Source organism: Carcharhinus amblyrhynchos, chromosome 25 (assembly GCF_965287045.1).
Source record: "Carcharhinus amblyrhynchos chromosome 25, sCarAmb.v2.hapA, whole genome shotgun sequence".
In the NCBI taxonomy this organism is placed as follows: Eukaryota; Metazoa; Chordata; class Chondrichthyes; order Carcharhiniformes; family Carcharhinidae; genus Carcharhinus; species Carcharhinus amblyrhynchos.
The window spans coordinates 30927973-30950101 of NC_137348.1; the positions used below are offsets into that span (position 1 = coordinate 30927973).

Genomic DNA, 22129 nt, shown 5'->3' on the forward strand with positions numbered 1-22129 from the left:
AACATTTTGATTCAGCATCTGAAAACCTTTGAGGAATATTGTAGCAGGTTTGAGGAACTTAATTCTGTGGAAAAAGTCAGGGAAGTTGGAAATGTTCTCTTCAGAGCATAGAAAGTTAATGTGAAATTTAATAGAAACATTAAAAATAATGGTTTAATACAGTAGATTGAGAGAACCCACTGGTCAGAGGGGTGTAGGAGGGTAGAAAGGAGATACTGGCAAGTGATAGAACCAGAGGCAAAAGAAGAGACTTTAATTGCTGTAATAGTTCTTATTCACCAGTAAGGGAAATAACAACTGCAATGTTTATTTGTGTATAGCTATAATACAGAGGCTTGCAGCCTCGTGGCTGTCAGTCAACTTCAGAGAAGGTTCTGGAACAGAAACCTGACTCACCAAGTTGATGCTCCACCCTGCTCCCCTATTTCTTTCCCATGATCACATGACCCCGACTTTACAGGTGGATCACCACAATTCTGCAACAAGTTGTTGGGATTTGGAATGCCCTGCTAGAAAGGATAGTGGGAGCAAATTCAACGGTAACTTTTGGACAGGAATTGAGAATATATTTGAAAAGGAATACATAGCGCTGTCAGGATAAATCAAAGAAGTGGCAAAATTCTCCCTCAGTGCACCCAAACAGATGCCTGATTGTGGTGACTTGGGGATTTTCACAGTAACTTCATTGCACTGTTAATGTAAGCCTATGTGTGATACTAATAAATAAGTATCAACTTAAACTTCAAAAAACTGATATTATTAGATAGCTGTTGGAAAAAAACCAACATAGAACAACAGGTGGATTGGCCATCTTCTATACTTTATAACTCTAGCTAACAATAACTTAACAAGAGAAACAACTGTAAAAATCTTATGTGCAGTTGACGTATCACATCACTGTGCCTGGGATTATTGAGGCTCTGAAGATCACCAGTGTGACCTTCCCTTATGTATGGTATCCAAGATTTCCCGATAAGCGTTATTTTAATGTTTGTTGCAACCTATCTTTCCAATATGTTGCAGCCCATTTCCATGATTAGTGATTAGAAAGATCAGCAGGCAGTTCACAACTTAGCTCCAAAGCTAAGACCGATCCAACCTTAACCAATGCGCTCACAGTTGCAAGTTCCAGCAGCATTCACTGACTGTTGCAAGCCTTGGCTAATATTCGTTGCTAGACCAGGAGACTGACTGAGGCAACCATTCTTGCCTGAGATCTGCTTGCTTGGTAGTTTTCCAGAATAAAACCTGGAATCTTACTGGCCTGCACAACTCGGTTATACTCAAGGCAGTGAACGTGAAGATTGATGACGAGGGAGACATTAGTGTCTGATTGGTTCTCACACAGTAAGAAGTCTCACAACACCAGGTTAGAGCCCAACCAGTTTATCTGATAGTAATTTTACAAGCTTTCAGAAACGGTGTTCCTTCGTCAGGTGTGTGGAACACCGTTTCTGAAAGCTTGTAAGATTACTATCAAATAAACTGGTTGGGCTCTAACCTGGTGTTGTGAGACTTCTTACTGTGTTTACCCCAGTCCAACGCCGGCGTCTCTACATCATGGTTCTCACAGGGCCAGAGAAGAACATTTAGAAATGCTGGGTGTGGCGCTTACCTTGGACAGACTGGGATTGATGGGCCAATTGGCCCTTTCTCATTCCATGCTTTCTCAAGTTCTCAGTTTAAGATGACCTGCATTGCAAAATAATGTCATGTATTTGAGCTTTGGCTGCCATGAATTCTTAAATTTTGAAGGAATTTATTAGTGGAAATTTTCCAGAGACCATCTGGGGAAAAAAATAGGTTCTGAAATGACCTTGCAGAGTCACTATACACAAGGAAATCGTGATCGAAAAAACACGTGTGCAGTAATTATTCCAATATTGCCTGATGTGTGCACCAATGTAGTATCAGACCAAGAAAATACAAGGTCAGATTAAAAATCATTATTGTTCTGAGTAGTGTATAGCTGTAAATATATATACAGAGATATTTAATAACAATAGGATGCCATCCTTCTCAAAGAAAAGTAGAATATTTCTGCCTGCACCTTTTCATTTGGTATTATTATTCATTTCTTGGGAGAATATGTGACCCATATTTTTTGTATTCCCGCGAATGCACAGCCATATTGATCTATATTTCATGGGAAACTAGCTGACAGAAGTGTGTTGTCAGAACTGAAACATCCAGAATATTTTCCATCACTCTGGTCCAATTTGGTCTGGTAAAGGAGTTCCCTCATCCAGTTAAGAATAGCACATTTTTGTTATTTACTCATCAAAATAGCCCTCTTCAGCTCTTTACCCACAACATGCTGAGAAATCATTACAGAGGAACTCGGCCTTCTTTGTGCTGAGTTGCATCATTCATTGCAAGAGCAATGACATTTCTTTTTCCTTCAACGCCTGCTGATTCAGTTATAGGCTGGCTTGTTTGTAAGATAATCCCAGGTGGATTGCATTATCTAGCGCACTGGCTTGCTCGCTGTCCCACAAAGGCAACTTGGAGCAGTGTTTTCTAACCAAGTAAGCGCATGATTGTGGAAACAGGATTAGCCTATTCGGCCCCTTGACCCTGCTCCGCCATTCGGTTAGATCATGGCTGGTCTGCATTTCAACATAATCAATCTGCCTTGGCTCCTCAACCATCAAACCCTTTAAAGAAACTTGCATTTATATAGCACCTTTCATGGCCACCGGCTGCCTCTAAGTGCTTTGCCGACTAATGAAGTGCCTTTAAAATATAGTCAGTGCCCTAGTTGAGGAAACACAGCAGTCAGCGTGTACACAGGATGCTCCCACAAACAGAAAATAGTGACCGTACAATTTGTCTTCATGAAAGAAACCATCACAGATTTGGTTGACTTTCAGGGGTGGAATTTTTCTGTCGAGGGAGGGGAAGGTGGTCTATGCAAAGGTCCATTGACCTTGGGTGGGATTTTCCGGTTTTGTGGCCAGCGCGACCAGAAAATCCTGCCCACTGCCTTTGATATCATTTGAACGAACCCTGGCAAAACTAGAATCGATGGAAATCAGAGGAAGAATCTCTGCTGGTTGGAGTCATGCCTGGCACAAAGGAAGATGGTTATGGCAGTTGGAGGACAATTATCTCAGGTCCAGAACATCACTGCAGCAGTTCCTCAGGGTAGTGTCTTAGGCCTGAGCATCTTCAGCTGTTACATCAATGAGGCCAGAAGTGGAGATGTTTGCTGAAGATTGCACAATGTTCAGCACCATTCGTGACTTCATAGAATCATCATAGGATCCCTACAGTGCAGAAAGTGGCCATTTGGCCCATCGCGTCTGCACCGACCACAATCCCACCCACATCCCTACATATTTTACCCACTAACCCCTCTAATCTAAGCATCTCAGGACACTAAGGGACAATTTTAGCATGGCCAATCAACCTAACCCACACATCTTTGGACTGTGGGAGGAAACCGGAGCACCCAGAGGAAACCCACGTGTGATTGTGGAAACAGGATTAGCCTATTCAGCCCCTTGACCCTGCTCCATCACTCAGTTAGCTCATGGCTGATCTGCATTTCAACATAATCAATCTGCCTTGGTTCCTCAACCATCAAACCTTTAAAGAAAACTTGCATTTATATAGCACCTTTCATGGCCACCAGATACCTCTAACTGTTTTCCCGACTAATGAAGTACTTTTAAAATATACTCAGTGTTGAGGAAACGCAGCAGTCAATGTGTACACAGGATGCTCAGATCCTAAAGCAGTCTGTGCTCAAATGCAGCAAGACCTGGACAATATCCAGGTTTGGGCTAATAAGTGGCAAGTAACATTCATGCCATGCAAGTGCCAGGCAATGACCATCTCCAACGAGAGAGAACCGAACCATTTCCCCTTCACATTCAAAAGCATTACTATTGCTAAATCCTGCACTATTGACATTCTAGGGGTTACCATTGATCAGAAATTGAACTGGCCTAGTATCTGAATACTGTGGCTAGTAGTCAGAGGCTAGGAATCCTGCTGCAACTAACTCATCTCCTGATTCCCCAAAGCAATGCTCACATCCCACAAATTAATTTAAAAAACAATCACTGAGGTGGAATTTTACCAGCACGCCTCCACCTCTCCAATTCTGGGGATGGGCAAGGCTCGGAGAATGGCATTGTCTGCTGGCCTCAGTTAAGTTTGTATGAACCTTGGGCGGTCAAGCTGGTAGAAGTCTGCCCTTAGTCACAGGTAAGAAGTCTGACAACACCAAGTTTAAGTCCAACCAATTTATTTGATAGTAAATTCACTAGCTTTCGCGGTTATCCTCTTCATAAGGTGAATGGAGAGTTCTGGCCTCAGACAGAGCATATAAAGCACAGACAGTTTACAGATTACTGATTGTGCTTTATATGCTGTCTGATATATTACTGTCTGTGCTTTATATGCTCTGTCTGAGGTCAGAACTCTCCATTCACCTGACAAAGAGGGTAACCTCGAAAGCTAGTGAGTTTACTATCAAATAAATCAGTTGGACTTAAACCTGGTGCTGTCAGATTTTTTACTGTGTTTACCCCAGTCCAACGCCAGCATATCCACATCTTAGTCTCAGGTGCCAGTTGAGCATAAGAGAAACTCAGATGTTAAGCCTGAGCTTATGTTTTGGAGCAGGAGCGCTCATATAATCTCCCACAGTAACAACCTGTACCATTGGTGCATAGAAAATAAAGCCCCCATGTCTGGGCCTTCCTTTCACTGGCTGTGCTGTTTGATTTTATAGTGGCCTGTAGTTAATGGGTTCCACAGTAAGAAGTCTCACAACACCAGGTTAAAGTCCAGTCAGTTTATTTGATAGTAATCCCACAAGCTTTCAGAAATGGTGTTCCTTCATCAGGTGTGTGGAAGGTTCTGATCAGAGCTCACTTATTATCCTGTCTGGAGGCAATACACATCTCTTTAACCTATGCTAATGCTATCTCCACTCATATTGTCTGCACCTTTAAGACTTGAATAGCAGGTTAGCTGTAAAGACTTGCATTCTAATCAGTATTCTGTAAACGGTGTGTGACTTTATTTGCTCTTCTCTGATCAGAATCTTCTCACAGTCCAAAGATGTGCGGGTTAGGTGGATTGGCCATGCTAAATTTCCCTTAGTATCCTGAGATGCATAGGTTAGAGGAATTAGTGGGTAAATATGTAGGGATATGGGGGTAGGGCCTGGGTGGGATTGTGGTTGGTGCAGACTTGATGGGCCAAATGGTCTCTTTTTGCACTGTATGGATTCTAAGTCATTCTAAGAATCTTACAGCTGCCACAGGTTTCCCAGCGACAAGGGGGTGCGTTCAATGGGAAACCTCATTGATAATGGCGGGACAATAAGATCCTGCCGCCAGCAAACATGCATTTCCTCCTGCCACTGTGAAACACGCCGTGGAGAGGGAGAAAATCCCCACCTTGCTTTCCCGCCAGGAACTCGGGAATGGCAAATCTACTCACTAATGCCCACCCATGTGCAGTTATAAATAGAAAACTACAAAGAGCAAAAGAGAGGTTGGATCAAGAGAGAGAGAAGAAAGAGTATAAAATCTCCAAAATGTTGTGATAGTTAAATTCCAGTGCCAGATAGGTTGTTTGACAGAAATTACCACTTAGCATGTTGTTAAAAGGTAATCTCGACTGAAAAAGATAAGACTTAAATTCTCATGGCAAGTTTAGTTTGTACTCACTTTGCAAACACGAAATATTCACACATAATTGTTTGATAGTACAGAACTTCAGTATTGCTGAAAGAAGAGACATCTTTTTGTCAGAACTTTTTGTTTTGCAATCACCAGGACAATTAACTGGAATACCAAATGTAAAGGGAACACAAGCACTTTATATTGCATGAGAGGAGATTGCTAATTGGTTGACAGGTGGATTCTGATCGGTGGAGGTGTTACCATGGCGAATGCTGTTGCAAGCCTAATTTCTCTAATCAATATATGTGTTGAGATTCTTTATACAGTTTCACGCACTGTAAGATTGGTCCTATCGGCAACTTTGTAAATAGAACCCGCGCTATTTACAGGCTTGATGCTAATAGGGTGCATTAAAGGCTTCTTGTGGGGCAGTAGCCACCTTGGTCACTGTATATCACACAAACTCACGGATGGGTCTAAGGCCATCACATTCAGCCCTTTGGCCTGGAAGGGCAAGGTATCTCAAACATTTGAAAATCAGGTGAAGCGAACCACTTCACATGCTACTAGGCAGTAGCAACATGAGGGGCGTTTGCCACTACCAGAATGCTGCTCTCAAGCTAAAATGACATTCTGGCTACCACAGGTATGAGTAACATGGTATGTCAATTTCAGTGCCTGTGTGATGCTAGGAATGAAGATCGCGCATCCCAAAGACTGGTGGTTGGTCGTATCAAACATCACGGCCCCTTCTGGTTTTTATTATGGGCAAGGTATAGACTGTACCTAAGCAGCCATGCTTGCAAAATTCAAAATGTGGTGTCCAACATTAGATGCGATTCTGTGATTGGACATTTGTATAAATAATCCTCAATGTGCTAAGAATTACGCTAACAACCAACTTAAAATTGGGCTTGTAATGTACTGGGAGCTACATATAGGGGTCCTGTTCTCTGCAGACTGAAATAACATGAACACACATTACGCCAGTTTCAACTAAGCAAGGTGGGTGACAGCCATTCGCTGATTCATTAACCAAGGCAATAACTTTGAGTAATCAGAGTCAAGCTGCCCAGTTAATATTTCATTCAATGTTTGGCAGCTGTCAGTCACCATCAACTGGTGCATTCTCCATGGCAACACTTCTACCAATCAGAGTCCACTTACCAACCAATCAGCCTCATCTGATTCAGTATAAATATGCTGTTTTCTCTTCATAATTGGTATTCTTATGAATCACTTCGAGGAGTGTGAGACAAAAAGCATTGACAAAAAAGTTTCTTTTCTCAGCAATTCTAAAATTCATATTCAATGCATTTGAGTGATGAGGTTTAGTGTACGGCGTTGCTCTCCTGAAGCTAATTATTCATTCTTGGGACACGGGCATTGCTGGCTGGCCAGCATTTATTGCCCATCCCTAGTTGCCCTTGAACTGAATGACTTGTAATGCCATTTCAGAGGGCAGTTGATAGTCAACCACGTTGTTGTGGATTTGGAGTTACGTGTAGGCCAAACCAGGTAAGGGCGGCATATTTCCTTCCCTAAAGGACATAAGTGAACCAAATGGGTCTTTCCAACAATGACTTCATGGTCATCAGTAGATTCTTAATTCCCAGAATTTTTAAAGTAAATTCAAATTCCACCATCTGCTGTGGCGGGATTCAAACCTGGGTCCCCAGAATATTAGCTGAGTTTTTGGATTAATAGTCTAGTGATAATACCACATGACCATTGCTTCTTCCAAGATGTGGTGTGTCTCAGAGAATAACTTCTGAATTTCTGCAACTATCTTCACTTCTACCCTCACCTGAATCATAGAATCATAGAATCCCTGCAGTGCAGAAGAGGCCATTTGGTCCATCGAGTTTGCACTGACTCTTGCCCAGGTTACCCTGTAACCCCACATATTTACCCCACTAATCCCTCAAACCCATATATCTTGGGTCTCTAAGGCGCGATTTATCGTGGCCAATCAACATAACCTTTGGGGTTCCTTTTGCATGTACACAAAAATAATGATCATAAAAATCATTGACTTCTCATTATCTTGACAGCAAATTGTGGTCCAGTATATCTTAGTCTAGAAGAAATTGATCCAACATTGTATCCTAATTGGAGGAGATGATGAGGCATGGAAGAACATTTTCATAGAACTTCTCTTTTGATTTCAGGGCGTACTTGGATGTGAAAGATCTGAAGAACATTCTGAAACTGGATGGTGCCACACATCTCAATATATTCTTTGCTAATTCATCTGATGAAGAGTTGGCTGGAGTTGCTACATGGCCATGGGACAAAGAAGCTCTGACACATCTAGGTAGCCATGAATGATTTATTCACTTTTACATTATACAGAGATAACCACTTCCCTCGTTCATCTTGACTTTTAATTGGCCAAATCAACTTTTTCCTGTTAGTTTTCTGCATAAAAATACCTTTAGATGGTTCTGCATCAGACATTTAAGGGTGCACAGTGGCACAGTGGTTAGCACTGCTGCCTCACAGCACCAGGTTCAATTCTGGTCTCAGGCCATTGTCTGTGTGGAGTTCGCATGTTCTCTCAGTGAATGCATGAGTTTCCTCTGGGTGGACTGGTTTCCTCCCACAACCCAAGGACATGCAGGTTTGGTTGATTGGCCATGCTAAGTTGCCCCTTAGTGTTCGGGGTAAATATGGGGATAGGGTCTGGTTGAGATTCTTGCTGGTTTAGACTCAATGGGCCGAATGACCTTCTTCTGCACTGTAGAGATCCTATGATTCTCTCTCCCTCTGCCACTCTTTTTCTCTTTCCTTCTCTAGTCTTCTGCTACCTACTGGCCTATGAAGTGAGTTTTGTATTCAGCGGAGTACAACTTTTCTGCATGCATGTGGTACGATACAACAATCCCCACTTTCCGCTTGGAAAATCCCACAAAGGAAGATTTGTGTGACAGAAGTCTCGGCCTTTCGGCAAAGATCAAGCCCAAGATGGGAATTCAATGACTTATTTTGCCAGCTTGGACCTTGTTTATTGTCTCTCTTATGGGGACCATGAATTGGATTCAACTGGATTTTAAGTTTGGTTTTAGGAGGAGCAAGTGAGGAATGGATCTGGGTTTGCCCAGTCCATTCTGAGTATTGGCTTCATAACTTTACAATGGAGTTAAAAAAAAACTTTAAATGGAAAGTTGTTTTTATTTTAAAAGACACAGTACATTTCAAGGAAACTCTAAAATGGTAATCTCAATCCCACAACTCATCCTCTCAAAATATTATGGTATTTTTTACCACATGGCATCTAAGTTATCAAGGGAATGAAGCTGTTAATTCAAATACATCCAGCGATGGTCACTATCAAACTGCTGGAAGACTAAGAAAATAACAGACAGGGCCCAATCAAAACTAATCACAATTTGTCTTAAGGTGGCAGAATATTACATTATCTATCTTGGCATCATAGAATCCTTGCGGTACAGAAGGAGGCCATTTGGCCCATCAGGTCTGCAACAATAACAATCCCACCCAGGCCCCATCCCCATAACCCACTTAATTACCCTGCTCATCCTCCTGACACTGAGGGGCAATTTAGCATGGCCAATCCAGCTAAGCTGAACATCTTTTGACTTGTGGGAGGAAACCGGAGCACTCAAAGTAAACCCACAGAGAACGTGCAAACTCCACACAGTTACCCGAGGCCAGAATTGAACCTGAGTCCCTGACACTGTGAGGCAACAATACTAACCACTGTGCCACCATGCTGCCCCTATTTCTAGGTTCTCTAATGTGTCATATATAGCTCTGCTGAATGAGTCATTAGGCTGTTGGAATGGGCTACTCTGGCCTGAAATAGATGTACTCATTTACGAAAGCAGTGGAACTTGAGTGAACTATCTCATGTTGCCCTGAAAGGCCTCTAGAATAGATGTGATTATTAACACAGATGACAATCTGCAACAGAATTCAGAATCTCATGCGGTAAAGTGACAGGCATTCATCAAACACCTCTGTAGTCCCCAGGTAGTAATTGGCCACCATAGATATTTTCCCATCTGCTCTGTCTACTTATTCAGAAACGCTACAGTTCCACATATTTTCTCACTTGCAGGGGCAGAAAAGTCAAAAAATAATGAAAAAGGAAAGTCTTGTGGGATGTGGAGAGGCAGAGAAGTCATAAGCAATAAACAGTTAAGTAGAGCATAAGAATTGAAGGCATAGTAGCAGATGTAGACAACTGGGGGAGAGAGGGGGCAGTGGTGTGTGTACTTTCTAGCTCTCCAGAAGGAAAGATAATTTCAAATCGACTGGTGTTAGAAAAGGCCAGCCTAGCGCGATAACACAATATCGACAGCCTAATCATGATGAGAGTCAGGCCACTGCCCTTCATCCCCAAGAGCAGCCCTGGTGGTCCCAGCAGCACTCTGTCATGGGTACTGCCTGGATTGCAAGGAGGACCCGGACATGAAGACAACATTGTACAGAAATTGATGAGGCCGCACTTGGAGTACTGTGTTCAGTTTTGGCCACCTTGCTTTTGGAAAGATGTTATTAAACTCGAGAGAGTGCAGAAGAGATTTACAAGAATGTTGCCAGGATCCAAAAGACTGAGTTATCGGGAGAGATTGGACAGGCTAGAACTTTTTCTTTGGAGCTAGGAGACTGAGGGGTGACCTTATAGAAGTGAATAAGATCGTGAGAGGCATGGACAGGGTGAATGCACTCAGTCTTTTTCCCAGGGTTGGGGAATTGAGAACTAGTGGGTTAAGTTAAGAAGAGAAAGAATTAGTTGGAACCTGAGGAGCAGCTAATTTGCACAGAGGATGGTACGTTTGTGGAATGAGCTGCCAGAGGAAGTGGTTGAAGCAGGGACATTGACAATATTTAAAAGGCATTTGGACAGATACATGGATAGGAGAGGTTTAGGGGGATATGGGCCAAATGCAGGCAAATGGGGTTAGCTTAGATGGGCATTTTGGTCGACATGGACCAGCTTGAGCCGAAGGGGCTTCTCCGTGCCGTAGATTCTATGACTCAAAGGAGACAGGTGTGGTAATTCAAAGCACACGCACTGTTTCAGGATTTTACTCCAGCATTATAGATACTTATACCTCATCTCAGTGGTATAATTGCACATTTTATCTTCAAAGCTTCACCATCCTTGTTTTCTGGCTTTAACACGATTGTGTTTGTTCACATAGGTGGAATAGTGCTGAACCCGTCATTCTACGGAATCACAGGCCATACTCACACCATGATCCATGAGATAGGCCACAGTCTCGGGCTCTACCACGTATTCAAGGGAATCTCTGAAATTGAATCCTGTACCGACCCATGCATGGAGACCGAGGCTTCATTGGAGACTGGCGACTTGTGTGCTGACACGAATCCAACGCCAAAAAATAAGCAGTGCAAAGATCCCGACCCTGGAAATGACACATGTGGTTTTGGCCACTTTGTCAACACTCCTTTCTCTAACTACATGAGTTACGCAGGTAAAGCAGACATCATATTGACCACGTGTATTGAAGGGAAATGTGTCTTGAAGAAACATATGTCTTGTAAAGAAGTGTTTGCTTGAAAAATTGCACTTTTCACATTGTTGGGGAATACATTATGACCTCTCCACTTATCACATTTGGAGTTGTCAATTGAAGCTTATATGGATTAAGCCTGATCTGCCGAGCCAAACTTAAAGGAAAGTGGTGGAGACCTCACAAAGTAATCTCTGTTTGATATATCAAGTGGTCTTGATTTTGGACTGAACGAAGAGATTATCTTATCCTTACTTTGTTGTTTTAGGGCCTGTATAGGGACTTCAGCTTAACATTCTTGTATGTTCCATATTTGTGTTGGCTGGTACCCGACTGATGGCAAACACTGCTTTAAACAAACTTCCAAATATTATTAAAGAACAATTATATTTTAAAATTTTAACAGACCTTTGTTTGCCTGCAGCAAAACACGACAGGAAATCATTGTATTTATGGAAGAGAGAGTGAAAGGTCAAAGAAGAACATTTTCCTCTTTCTTGATGGAACAAATCTCTTACAAATATTTTATTTGTTTTTTGCTCTTCCTGTGAAATTGTATACGGCAGCCAAAATTATTTTACTTGCTAATTTACAGGATTTATCTTTAATACCTCTTGTTTGATGACAATTGCACATTGAATACAATTTTTTTTTGTTCATGGAATGTGGGCATTGCTGGTTGTGCCAGCATTTATTGCCCATCCCTGAGGGCATTAATGAGTCAACCACATTGCTGTGGCTCTGGAGTCACATGTAGGCCAGACCAGGTAATGGCAGCAGATTTCCTTTCCTAAAGGACATTTGTGAACCAGATGGGTTTTTACGACAATCGGCAATGATTTCATTGTCAGCATTAGACTTCTAATTCCTGATTTTTATTGAATTCAAATTTCACCATCTGCTGTGGTGGGATTCGAACCCAGGTCCCCAGAGCATTACCCTACGTCTCTGGATCACTAGTCCACAACGATACCATTACGCCACCGCCTCAACATTTAGCATCCAATTTTTGTTAATATACAATAAGAATCAGTATCAATTATATATTTTTGGGATTAAAGGCAGGAGGAAGGGATTTCAGAGAAGTGTTGACATGTTGATTGTAATTGTTGTTGTCATGCCTTTGTCACAAGTTGTGTGTGTCTCTTTTAAAGACGATGACTGCACCAATTCCTTTAGCCCCAATCAAGTCGCCAGGATGCATTGTTACTTGGACCTGGTGTACCAGAGCTGGCAGCCACCCACAAAGCCTCCACCCATTCCCGTTGCTCCAGAGATAATACATCAGTCTGCAGGATCGTTGATACTCCACTGGCTTCATCCAATCAACGGGCAGTTTTACGAGAGGTGAAAATGCCCTCTGATTCTACGTTAACTGCCAAGCTTTCTTGTTTGTGCCTGTGGTGAAGTTATACAGATGTGTGAGCTCATTTCACATTTTAATGCTAATCAATGTGAAAAATACCATAAATAGCAAAGAGGGAACCATATATTGGCCCAAACTTTGCTAGACCAAAATTAAGCGTGTGAACAATGCAGACAATGCAACAAACTCATCTGCAAGACAGCATAGTGGACAGGATGAGATACCCATGAATCCAAAATTACTACAGAATCGTGTCTGATTTGTGTTTCATAGAATCCCTACCATGCAGAAGGAGGCTTTTCAGCCCATCAAGCTTGCACCAACAACAATCCCACCCAGACCCTATCCCCGTAACCTCACATATTTATCCTGCCAATCCCCCTGACACTTAGGGACATGGCCAATCAATCTAACCCGCCCACCTTTGGACTGTGGGAGGAAACAGGAGCACCCAGAGGAAACCCATGCAGATACAAAGTGGCTCACAAAATAATGAATCATCTGAGCCTCCTTTTGATTTTCATGCAGTTTGTGCATTTGTTCATTAATCACCTGTCAAATTCACTAAAGGAAGTCTAGTAATTAACAGCATGAATCTCCTTGTAATGACTTGGCCAACATTCCCTCTAATTTCCCTTCATTGTGTACAACCGACTTGTTGCAATGTCAGGACCTTTAAGCTTGCCATGTGGCCACAGTGCACACATCTTAAAGGGATTGCTTCTTGTGCGTCACCTTGATGGTACATTGCGGATTGCAACAGAGCTGTACGACCATGAGACATAGAGGGAAGGATGTGCTTAATATATCCAATCAGCTCCACTTGCCATGAAAGTTGTGGGGTGTCATTCCTTTAAGTTGTGAATTGTTGTTGGTGATTTTATAAAATTCCTGTTTGAAAATTTACAAATTTCTGTTGTCTCTCAGCTTTTAATTTGAGCTTTCTTTCCCTCTCTTTATTTCTCTTTCTGTACCTGATTTGACGCTGAATTCAACCCAGCAATTTACTGTCCTTCTTTTGATCATTTATTTCTCATTCCTTTAAACTCATTGCTAAAGGAGATATGCTGTTGTTGACATAGGTCCCAGGTGCCTTGTTACACTTCCAATGTCATTATCAGCTCACATTTCCAGCAAAATTGTGTGTATAATATGAAAAAATCCAAAAAGCACAAGTTTAAATAATGGGGTATGCACACAATATGCCCAGCTCCAGTTAATCTGGGCTGCTGTCTTTAGAGTGCTGCCCACAACTCCACTCAGAATCATTTGCCTCAAAGTACATTATGACCGAATTTTATCGACATGCTTGTCCCAATCCCGGGGGTGGGCTCGGCTCGGAGAACAGCATTATCCGTTGGCCTCGGGTGGGATTGTGCGAAATTTGGGCGGACATGCCGGTAAAATTCTGCCCTATGTGTGTTGATGTACCAGGCCTACATTGTGAAAAGCCCATGTGGACAATCCAAACTTAATTTGTTTTGCATAGTTTTCCTATGGACCACTACTGGAAAATGATGTTGTGCGTGTTCACACTTGCAACCATGTGTATAACAGGCATACAGATAGTGTCCCATTTTGTCCATTCCTGTGAAAGGTCTTGAGATGGGCTTTACAATGTTCAAGGCACATTTTGCTGTTGCTGATATTGCTGCATCTCTTTGGTCCACTGAGGAGGCATTGTGGATTTTTCCGAAAGTTGGTGTAAATGCAGCACACGAACGTAGGGTGGCACAGTGGCATAGTGGTTAGCACTGCTGCCTCACAGCTCCAAGGACCTGGGTTCAATTCCCACCTTGGGTCACTGTCTGTGCAGCGTCTGCACGTTCTCTCTGTGTCTGTGTGTGTTTCCACTGGGGGCTCTGTTTCCTCCCACAGTCCAAAAGATGTGCTCGTTAGGTGCATTGGCCATGCTAAATTGCTCCTTAAGTGTCCAAAGATATGTAGGTAAAATAGATAGGCCATGGTAAATGTGTGAGGTTACAAAGATAGGGCAGTGTAGAGGGCCTGGATGTGATACTCAGTCAGAGGGTCAGTGCAGACTCAAAGCTGAATGGCCTCATCTGCACTGTCATAGAATCATAGATATTAAGAAAAATGTTACAGGAAGGTGATGCTGTGTTTTTTTTTTCTTTAATTTTGCTTCTTGGATACCTAGAGAAGTGGGATCAGTATGCGATGCCTGCACTGAGCATGGATCACTGGTTCAGTATGCCTACAATGCTTCCTCTCCAAGACCATGTGATCCATCTGGCCACTGGAGCCCCAGAGAAGCTGAAGGTTGGTAACATTCGGGAGAACTGCTGTATCTTTTTTAATACTGAAATTTTTAAAGGCAGAAAATTGTACTGTTCAACATATTTTAAGTCTCTGCTTTGAAAACTACTTCCCTCATTGCCTTTGCCAATTTCTTCCTAATAATTATCAATAGACTTCACCAGCTGCCAACGAGGGTGGCAGCCAAAGTGTCTGAAAAATCTTCAATGCGGCATGATAGTTCGTACTGCTGCTTCACAGCGCCAGGGACCTGGGTTCAATTCCGGGGTCTACACATTCTCCCCATGTCTGCATGGGTTTCCTCCGGGTGCTCTGGTTTCCTCCCACAGTCTGAAAGATGTCCTGGTTAGGTGCGTTGGCCATGCTAAATTCTCCCTCAGTGTACCCGAACAAGCATTTGGATGTGGCAACTGGAGGATTTTCACAGTAACTTAATTGCAGTGTTAATGTAAGCCTACTTGTGATACTAATAAGTAAACTTAAAATGTTATTAATATGCATACAAGTGTGCACAGGCCTGATTTAACCTCCTGCCTGTTTTTTTGCTCTGTCACTTCCGCTGGGATCTTGTCAGCTCTTATTGACTCCAAATTCCTGCCACGCTGAATTTTAAGTGCTTTCGTCAAATTGTAACGGAGAAGTCACATCCTGCCGCTGAAGATCTCACATGCTTATGGCACCAACATGTTATTCCATCAGATGCCTCACTGCATCAGATGTTAAATCAGCGAAGCAATTCATTATTGCCAATTTATTTAAACAATGTGATTGATACTTGTAGTGATACTCCTTGGGTAGATAGGTATTATTTATGCTGATTGAAGCAAGGAGTTGTACCTAGACCTAATATTTATATACGAGCTTATGAATTAAGAGCAGGAGTGGGCATTTGCCTCCTCGAGCCTGCTCCACCACGTGAGAAAATCATGGCTGATGGCCTCAACTCTGTTTTCCTCTTTACCCTCTGAACGCTTTGACTCCCTAGTTAATCACGAATCGATCTAACATTTCAACTCTTATTTTCAATCATGTGGACATTTTGTATAATTGTTTATTTGTTCTTTTAAAATATTTGCTTTAACGCAACACTTATCAAGTTCAACATTTTTCGTTAAACATTGTGCTGCATTCCTATTCCGTGCTACGGAGTGTGTGGTTAGGGCAGAGCTCATCAAGAGAGTAATAAGTAAGGTAAGTATGCATTGCATAGGACACTTGTGGGTTAGGGTCCTCCTGAGGTACAGACGTTCCACCTGTATCCCCCAAATCTTAGCACCAGGCCGAGCTTGTGCTCTTTATGTTGCCCTGCTTCTTTGACTGTCCAGCTAAAGCTGATGGAATTTGCATGTCCATCATCCTTCCTAACTGACAACTTCAATGTGGTGAAGACTTTACAAAAATAACCCTACCCTGCTCAGTGGAAATCTCGATATGTAGGCAGTTAAATATGAGCAGGCTGCTTTTTATTTATTAATTCATGGGATGTGGGTGTCGCTGGCTGGGCCAGCATTCATTGCCCATCCCTGAGGACACTTAAGAGTCAACCACATTGCCGTGGCTCTGAAGCCACATGTAGGCCAGACCAGGTAAGGATGGCAGATTTCCTTCCCTAAAGGAAATCAGTGAACCAGACGGGCTTTTATGACAATTAACTATGGTTTCATGGTCATCATTAGACTTTCTAACTCCAAATTTTTATTGAATTCAAATTTCACCTTCTGTCATGGTGGAATTTGAACCCTGGTCTCCAGAGAATTACCCTGGGTTTCTGGATTAGCCAGTAACATAAGATAATGAAAGGGATAGATAGGGTAGAGGTAGAGAGATTCTTCCCGCATGGAAAGGATAGCAGGACTAGAGGGCACAGTCTCAAGATAAGGGGGGGGGGCAGTTTAGATCGGAGTTGAGGAGGAACTTCTTCACTCAAAGGGTGGTGAATCTCTGGAATTCTCTGCCCGTTGAAGTGGTGGAGGCTAAATATATATAAGTCACGGGTAGATAGGTTTTTGACAGACAAGGGAATTAAGGGTTATGGGGAGAGGGCGGGAAAGTGGAACTGATCCACTTCAGATCAGCCATGATCTTATTGAATGGCGGGGCAGGCTCGAAGGGCTAGATGGCCTACTCCTGCTTCGGTTTCTTATGTTCTTTTAACATTCTGCTACCTCCAGCCCTAACTTGGATCACATTCATTTCTGATGTCAACCTGCAGATCTTTGCAAATAGGTGAGGCTAGAGTCTCATTTATGCTAATCAGGATGCCACAACGTCAGTTGACCCCAATGTAGTTTTATCTGAGTCTTGAGCAGGGAAATCACTGAACTCTACATCTAATAACCCACTTCTGACTTCTTGATTGCCTTACCTATCAAATATCTATCTCACCCGGTTTCGGAAACTCCAATCATCTTAGCCTTTTATAAAAGAGAGTGCCAGACTTCCACTACCTTCGTGTAAAGAAATGCCTTATAACTTCATTCCTGTACAATCTCATCTGAATTGAATGATTGTGCTCCCATTTTTTTGATTTTCCCACTGGAAGAAATAGTTTCTCCATGTCAAATCATTTTAAACAACCCTTATTGGTTCACCCTTCAAGCTTCTATACTCAACAGGGGACAAGTTGATTTAATGTAACATGTTCTGATAAATCAATTGTCTAAATACTGGCATCATGCTGGTGAATCTGCACTGTACCTTTTCCAAGGGCAATATATTCTTCCTGAGGTGTGAGATCTAAAATGATTCCAACCCTTCAGATGGTGCCTGGGAGCTCTGCACTAACTGAAGCATAACTGTCTTGTAATCCAGCACCAAACATTCCTTCAACATTTTTGATTGCTTTTTTTAAAAATAAAAGCTCCTCTAAACTTCCCAATTTCTCATCATTTTGAAAATATGTTAATTTATCCTTCCTGTGCCTGACAGATGACATTACACTTGCTCGCATTCAACTTGGTACTTTCCAAAATTTTATTCACTCACTTCATCTGTCAATGTCCCTCTGCAGCCTCCTGTTCCCATCTACACTGTACTTTTGAAACATGGTCACTATTGTAACATAGGCAGCCCCCTTAAACACAACAAACTCACACAAACAAAGGCAATGTGATAACATGATGTGGGTATGCCGGCGTTGGACTGGCGTAAACACAGTAAAAAGTCTGACAACACCAGGTTTTAGTCCAACCTATTTATTTGATAATATACTCACAAGCTTTCGAGGGGACTGCCTCTTCGTCAGGGCAGTCCCCTCGAAAGCTTGTGAGTATATTATCAAATAAATAGGTTGGACTAAAACCTGGTGTTGTCAGACTTTTTACAATGTGATAACATCCATTAATCTGTTTTTTTTAATTGAGGAATAAATATTGGACAGGGCACTGGGGTAACGCTCCTGACTAATCTTTGAAATCATGCCATGGGGTATTTTACATCCATCTGCGAGAGCAAGTCGATCGTGAAAAACAGCACTCTCGACTGTGCTCTCAGGAGTACGCTGTAGTGTTAATATTGATTTTTGTGCTCAAGTCCCAAAGTGAGATTTGAACCCACAGCCTTCCACTATATAGTGCAAATATACTACCAACTGTGCCATTAACACTGCAATGAAGTTACTGTGAAAATCCCCATGTCGCCACACTCTAGCACCTGTTCTGTTACACTGAGGGAGAACATGTCAAGGCCAATGCACCTAACCAGCACATCTTTGGAGTGTGGGATGAAACTAGATCACCTGGAGGAAATCCACCCAGACATGGGGAGAATGTGCAAACTCTGCACAAACAGTGACCCAAGCTGGCAATTGAACCCCAGATCCCTGGTGCTGTGAGGCAGCAGTGCTAATCACTGTGCCAACCTTTTGGCATCTTCAGGAAAGTTGAGAGTCCTTTCGTTCTTGCACCTTCCCTTGGTTGCCATAAAAGGGGACTATTTGAGAAGGAAACTTAATGCAGAGAGCTAGCTGAAATGATACTATTTGATGTGACAGTGCGCCCTTGGAAATTCACTGCTCCGATTCCCAGACCTCTTAAAAATATGAAGAAAATATTCCATTTTGGATTGCTTCCCAGCTAGAAAAGCCGGAGCCAGGAAGTAAAAGCACCAATTGATAGCCTTGTTCCAGAGTCACTATCTGCGGATTATGGACATCAGCACAAATAACAATGGTGATAGATGTGTGACTGCCCAGTTAGGAACCTAATTAACCTTCTGACCTGGACAGTTTTGAAACACCTTCTAGTGCTTCCAGAAATTCGCTGCAGTGTTCTTGTGCTCAGAGGAAGTACATTCAAATCCGCTCTTTCTAAATACACTGCAGCACTTTAATAATGTCCCTTATGTAACAATACCCATTGGAACACAGAGACATAAATAATGTGTGCTATTCGTGTGAAGGAAGGCTAACATTTATTAAGCTTCAAAAGAGCAATTGCTAGCAATTAAGTGCAACAATTTCCCTCTGGCATCTATCTTATTTGGAATGAAACTTGTCTTTCTCTGCTGGGGTGATCTCTACGCACATTGTTTTATGCTTCCTCCCTTCTCAAGGCCCCACAGTGCCCTTTAGTTAAAGTGTAAAAAAAAATGAGGAAAAAAAAATCAGAAACAAGGGGAAAAAAAGGCAAGTATTTCCTGAAGTGAATAGTAGGTACAGAAATTCTATGCACGCGGCAATAGTTTCTGTAGGATGCAGGCGTCAAATATCACCCATTAATCTTTCTGACAGTGCTGCGAATTGATATACTAATCACAATGGTAGGAAACTATTTCCCCCTTAATTTACACAGTGAATTTTGTTCAGCAGTTTGCATTTAACAAAGCATTATTAACTCCCAAATCGGTTGCAGAGTGAAGCCGGTGTGTTGTGATTGTCTGCGCAACAATAATTTTAACTCTTTTTTAACTTTGATAGGCCTTCATGTTTTTTTTAATGTGCAAGGAATGAATGGCTGGAACACATTTATTTTAATTAATTACTCAGAGAATTTAATTTAAAAAAAAATCCTTTTCCCACTGTAGGACCCCCTGATGTGGAGCAACCTTGCGAGAACAGTGTCAGAACTTGGAGTCCAGATGCTGGCGTTGATGAGAAAACGGTCCCCCCGGAATGCCCCGAGCCTCAAGGCTGCTACCTGGAACTGGAGTTCCGCCACACGTTAATTCCCGACTCCCTGACCGTTTGGGTCACCTTCACCGAATGGGCCGCCCACGGCGCCATCCACAACATCAAACTGCTGACCGTGAGCGGGAAGGAAATCTCGCTCGGGCCACAAAACGTCTTCTGCGACGTCCCCATCACGGTCAAGCTCACGACGTCCGAGGAGATTTACGGCGTCCAGATCTTCACGCTGGACGAGCATTTGGAGATCGACGCCGCCATGCTGACCTCAGCGCCGCAAAACGCTCTCTGCAGAGAGTGCACGCCGATCCATTACAAGATCGTGCGGGATCCACCTTTCAAAGAGGGGCCAGACTTTGTGGTGAAAGACTTGAGCAGAAGATTCGAAGACACGTAAGTACACTTCGAGTACAGGGGCCCCGCTTGAACAATCAATGGCCTCAAGTTCTTTTTAAATGAATTGTTGATGCTTTGGGGCTTTTTTTCTTCAGGCTTTGTGTGGCCAGCCAGCAAACAATAAGGCTTCTTTTTGAAGCGCGAAAGAGGGACAAAAAAGAAATGTAGTAAAAAAATTTATGGATAGATATAACTTTTTCTACCTTCCCAAGAAGTTATGTAACGCAGTGCTTATATTTTATAATCCCCAAAGTACAATATTTTCTGTTTTCTAGTTCATGATATAAATTTAGATGCCAGCACTGGTGACTTCGCTTTTCCATATTATACAAACTGACAGAAATCAAGGTTGTAGATCATCTTATGGTGGAATTCAAAAATTAGGAACACATTTTTTCAAAGTTTTAATGCAGTGAATGGAACTTAATCCAATCAAAAACTTTTTAAGCAAAGTGTTGCTGATCAACATTATTAAACGGCTCAGATTCCAACGGATCCTATAGATAAATCAACTCAATATTTTTTTAATAAACTGTTCGCATTTGCACAATGTAATCCAGATGAATACTTATATAACGCACTGGGCCAGCAAGGCAAGTGTGTTGCAAGCTGCATTGCAGGAGAATGCATGATAATACAATCAGTGACAGTGGCTGGTAATATATTCCTTTCATCTTCACTTTTAAAACAAAAACAATGGAAACTCCACTGCGTGTATGTAGCATCTGCTGCCACATGAACTCAGTGTAACAGTAAACATAGCAGCATGGTGGCAGAATGCTTGGATCAGCCTCCTCCAGCAACTGAACCAAGTCCAAAGTACCACCAATGGGCTTGTGAATCGATGTTTCATTCAGCCAGGAACAGCTCCATATTTTCTCCATTTGTAAGGCAAATTAACATGAGAAAATGTTATCAAATGTACTTGATAGGATGCTGTTTGATAACTGCTGCAACAAGCCAGTATCTATCGCCGAGGGTGCAGGATCTAAATCCACGTTCCCCTCAAACTTTCCGTTTCGCAGGCACATGACGGCACAGTAGCACAGTGGTTAGCACTGCTGCTTCCCAGCTCCAGGGACCTGGGTTCGATTCCTGGCTTGGGTCATTGTCTGTGTGGAGTTTGCACATTCTCCTTGTGTCTGTGTGGGTTTCCTCCAGGTGCTCTGGTTTCCTCCCACAGCCCAAAGATGTGCAGGTTAGGTTGATTGACCATGCTAAAATTGCCCCTTAGTGCCCTGAGATGTGTAGATTAGAAGGATTAATGGGTAAATACGTAGGGATATGGGGGTAGGGCCTGGGTGGGATTGTGGTCAGTGCAGACTCGATGGGCCGAATGGCCTCTTTCTGTACTGTAGGGTTTCTATGATAAGGAATGGAAGGAAACGTTGATGGAGTTTAGATGAAGATATGGCATGATCCTCACTGGGATGAATGGCTCATTCCGTACAGTAAATTTTTTTGTATTGCTTTATAAGCCAGGACATTAATACCCTGGGGAACTGCAAAGTCCAAACGAAACAAATTCAGAAGTAAAGGCCTCTGAAGCAGGGAGGACTGGTTTCAATATATCAAGCCTGAAGAGACAGATCCCAGCTAGTACCAGAAAGGAGTATTTAAAATGAGGCCAGGAGGGTCTTAGGAACAAGAAGAGGCAGGAAATGAATGGAATGGGTGGCCACAGCCCATCAGACATGGAGACAAATGAACATGGAAAGTTAAAACTGAAGTAGGTGGAACATCTTGCTAGACAACCCACAAGGACAGCTATGTCCAATATTCATTGATGGGACGTGGGCTGGCCAGCATTTATTGT

General features: G+C 42.5%; 1 protein-coding gene across 1 annotated transcript in view; it reads left to right on the forward strand.

The window, feature by feature from the left end:
- Nucleotides 1-22129, forward strand: part of pappaa (pregnancy-associated plasma protein A, pappalysin 1a) — a 329950-nt gene that overhangs the window by 55108 nt on the left and 252713 nt on the right. The window contains exons 3-7 of the mRNA XM_080212189.1: nucleotides 7817-7962; nucleotides 10820-11113; nucleotides 12307-12499; nucleotides 14677-14798; nucleotides 19818-20310. Of these exons, the coding sequence (XP_080068315.1) occupies nucleotides 7817-7962; nucleotides 10820-11113; nucleotides 12307-12499; nucleotides 14677-14798; nucleotides 19818-20310 (1248 nt within the window). The remainder of the gene's footprint in view (nucleotides 1-7816; nucleotides 7963-10819; nucleotides 11114-12306; nucleotides 12500-14676; nucleotides 14799-19817; nucleotides 20311-22129) is intronic.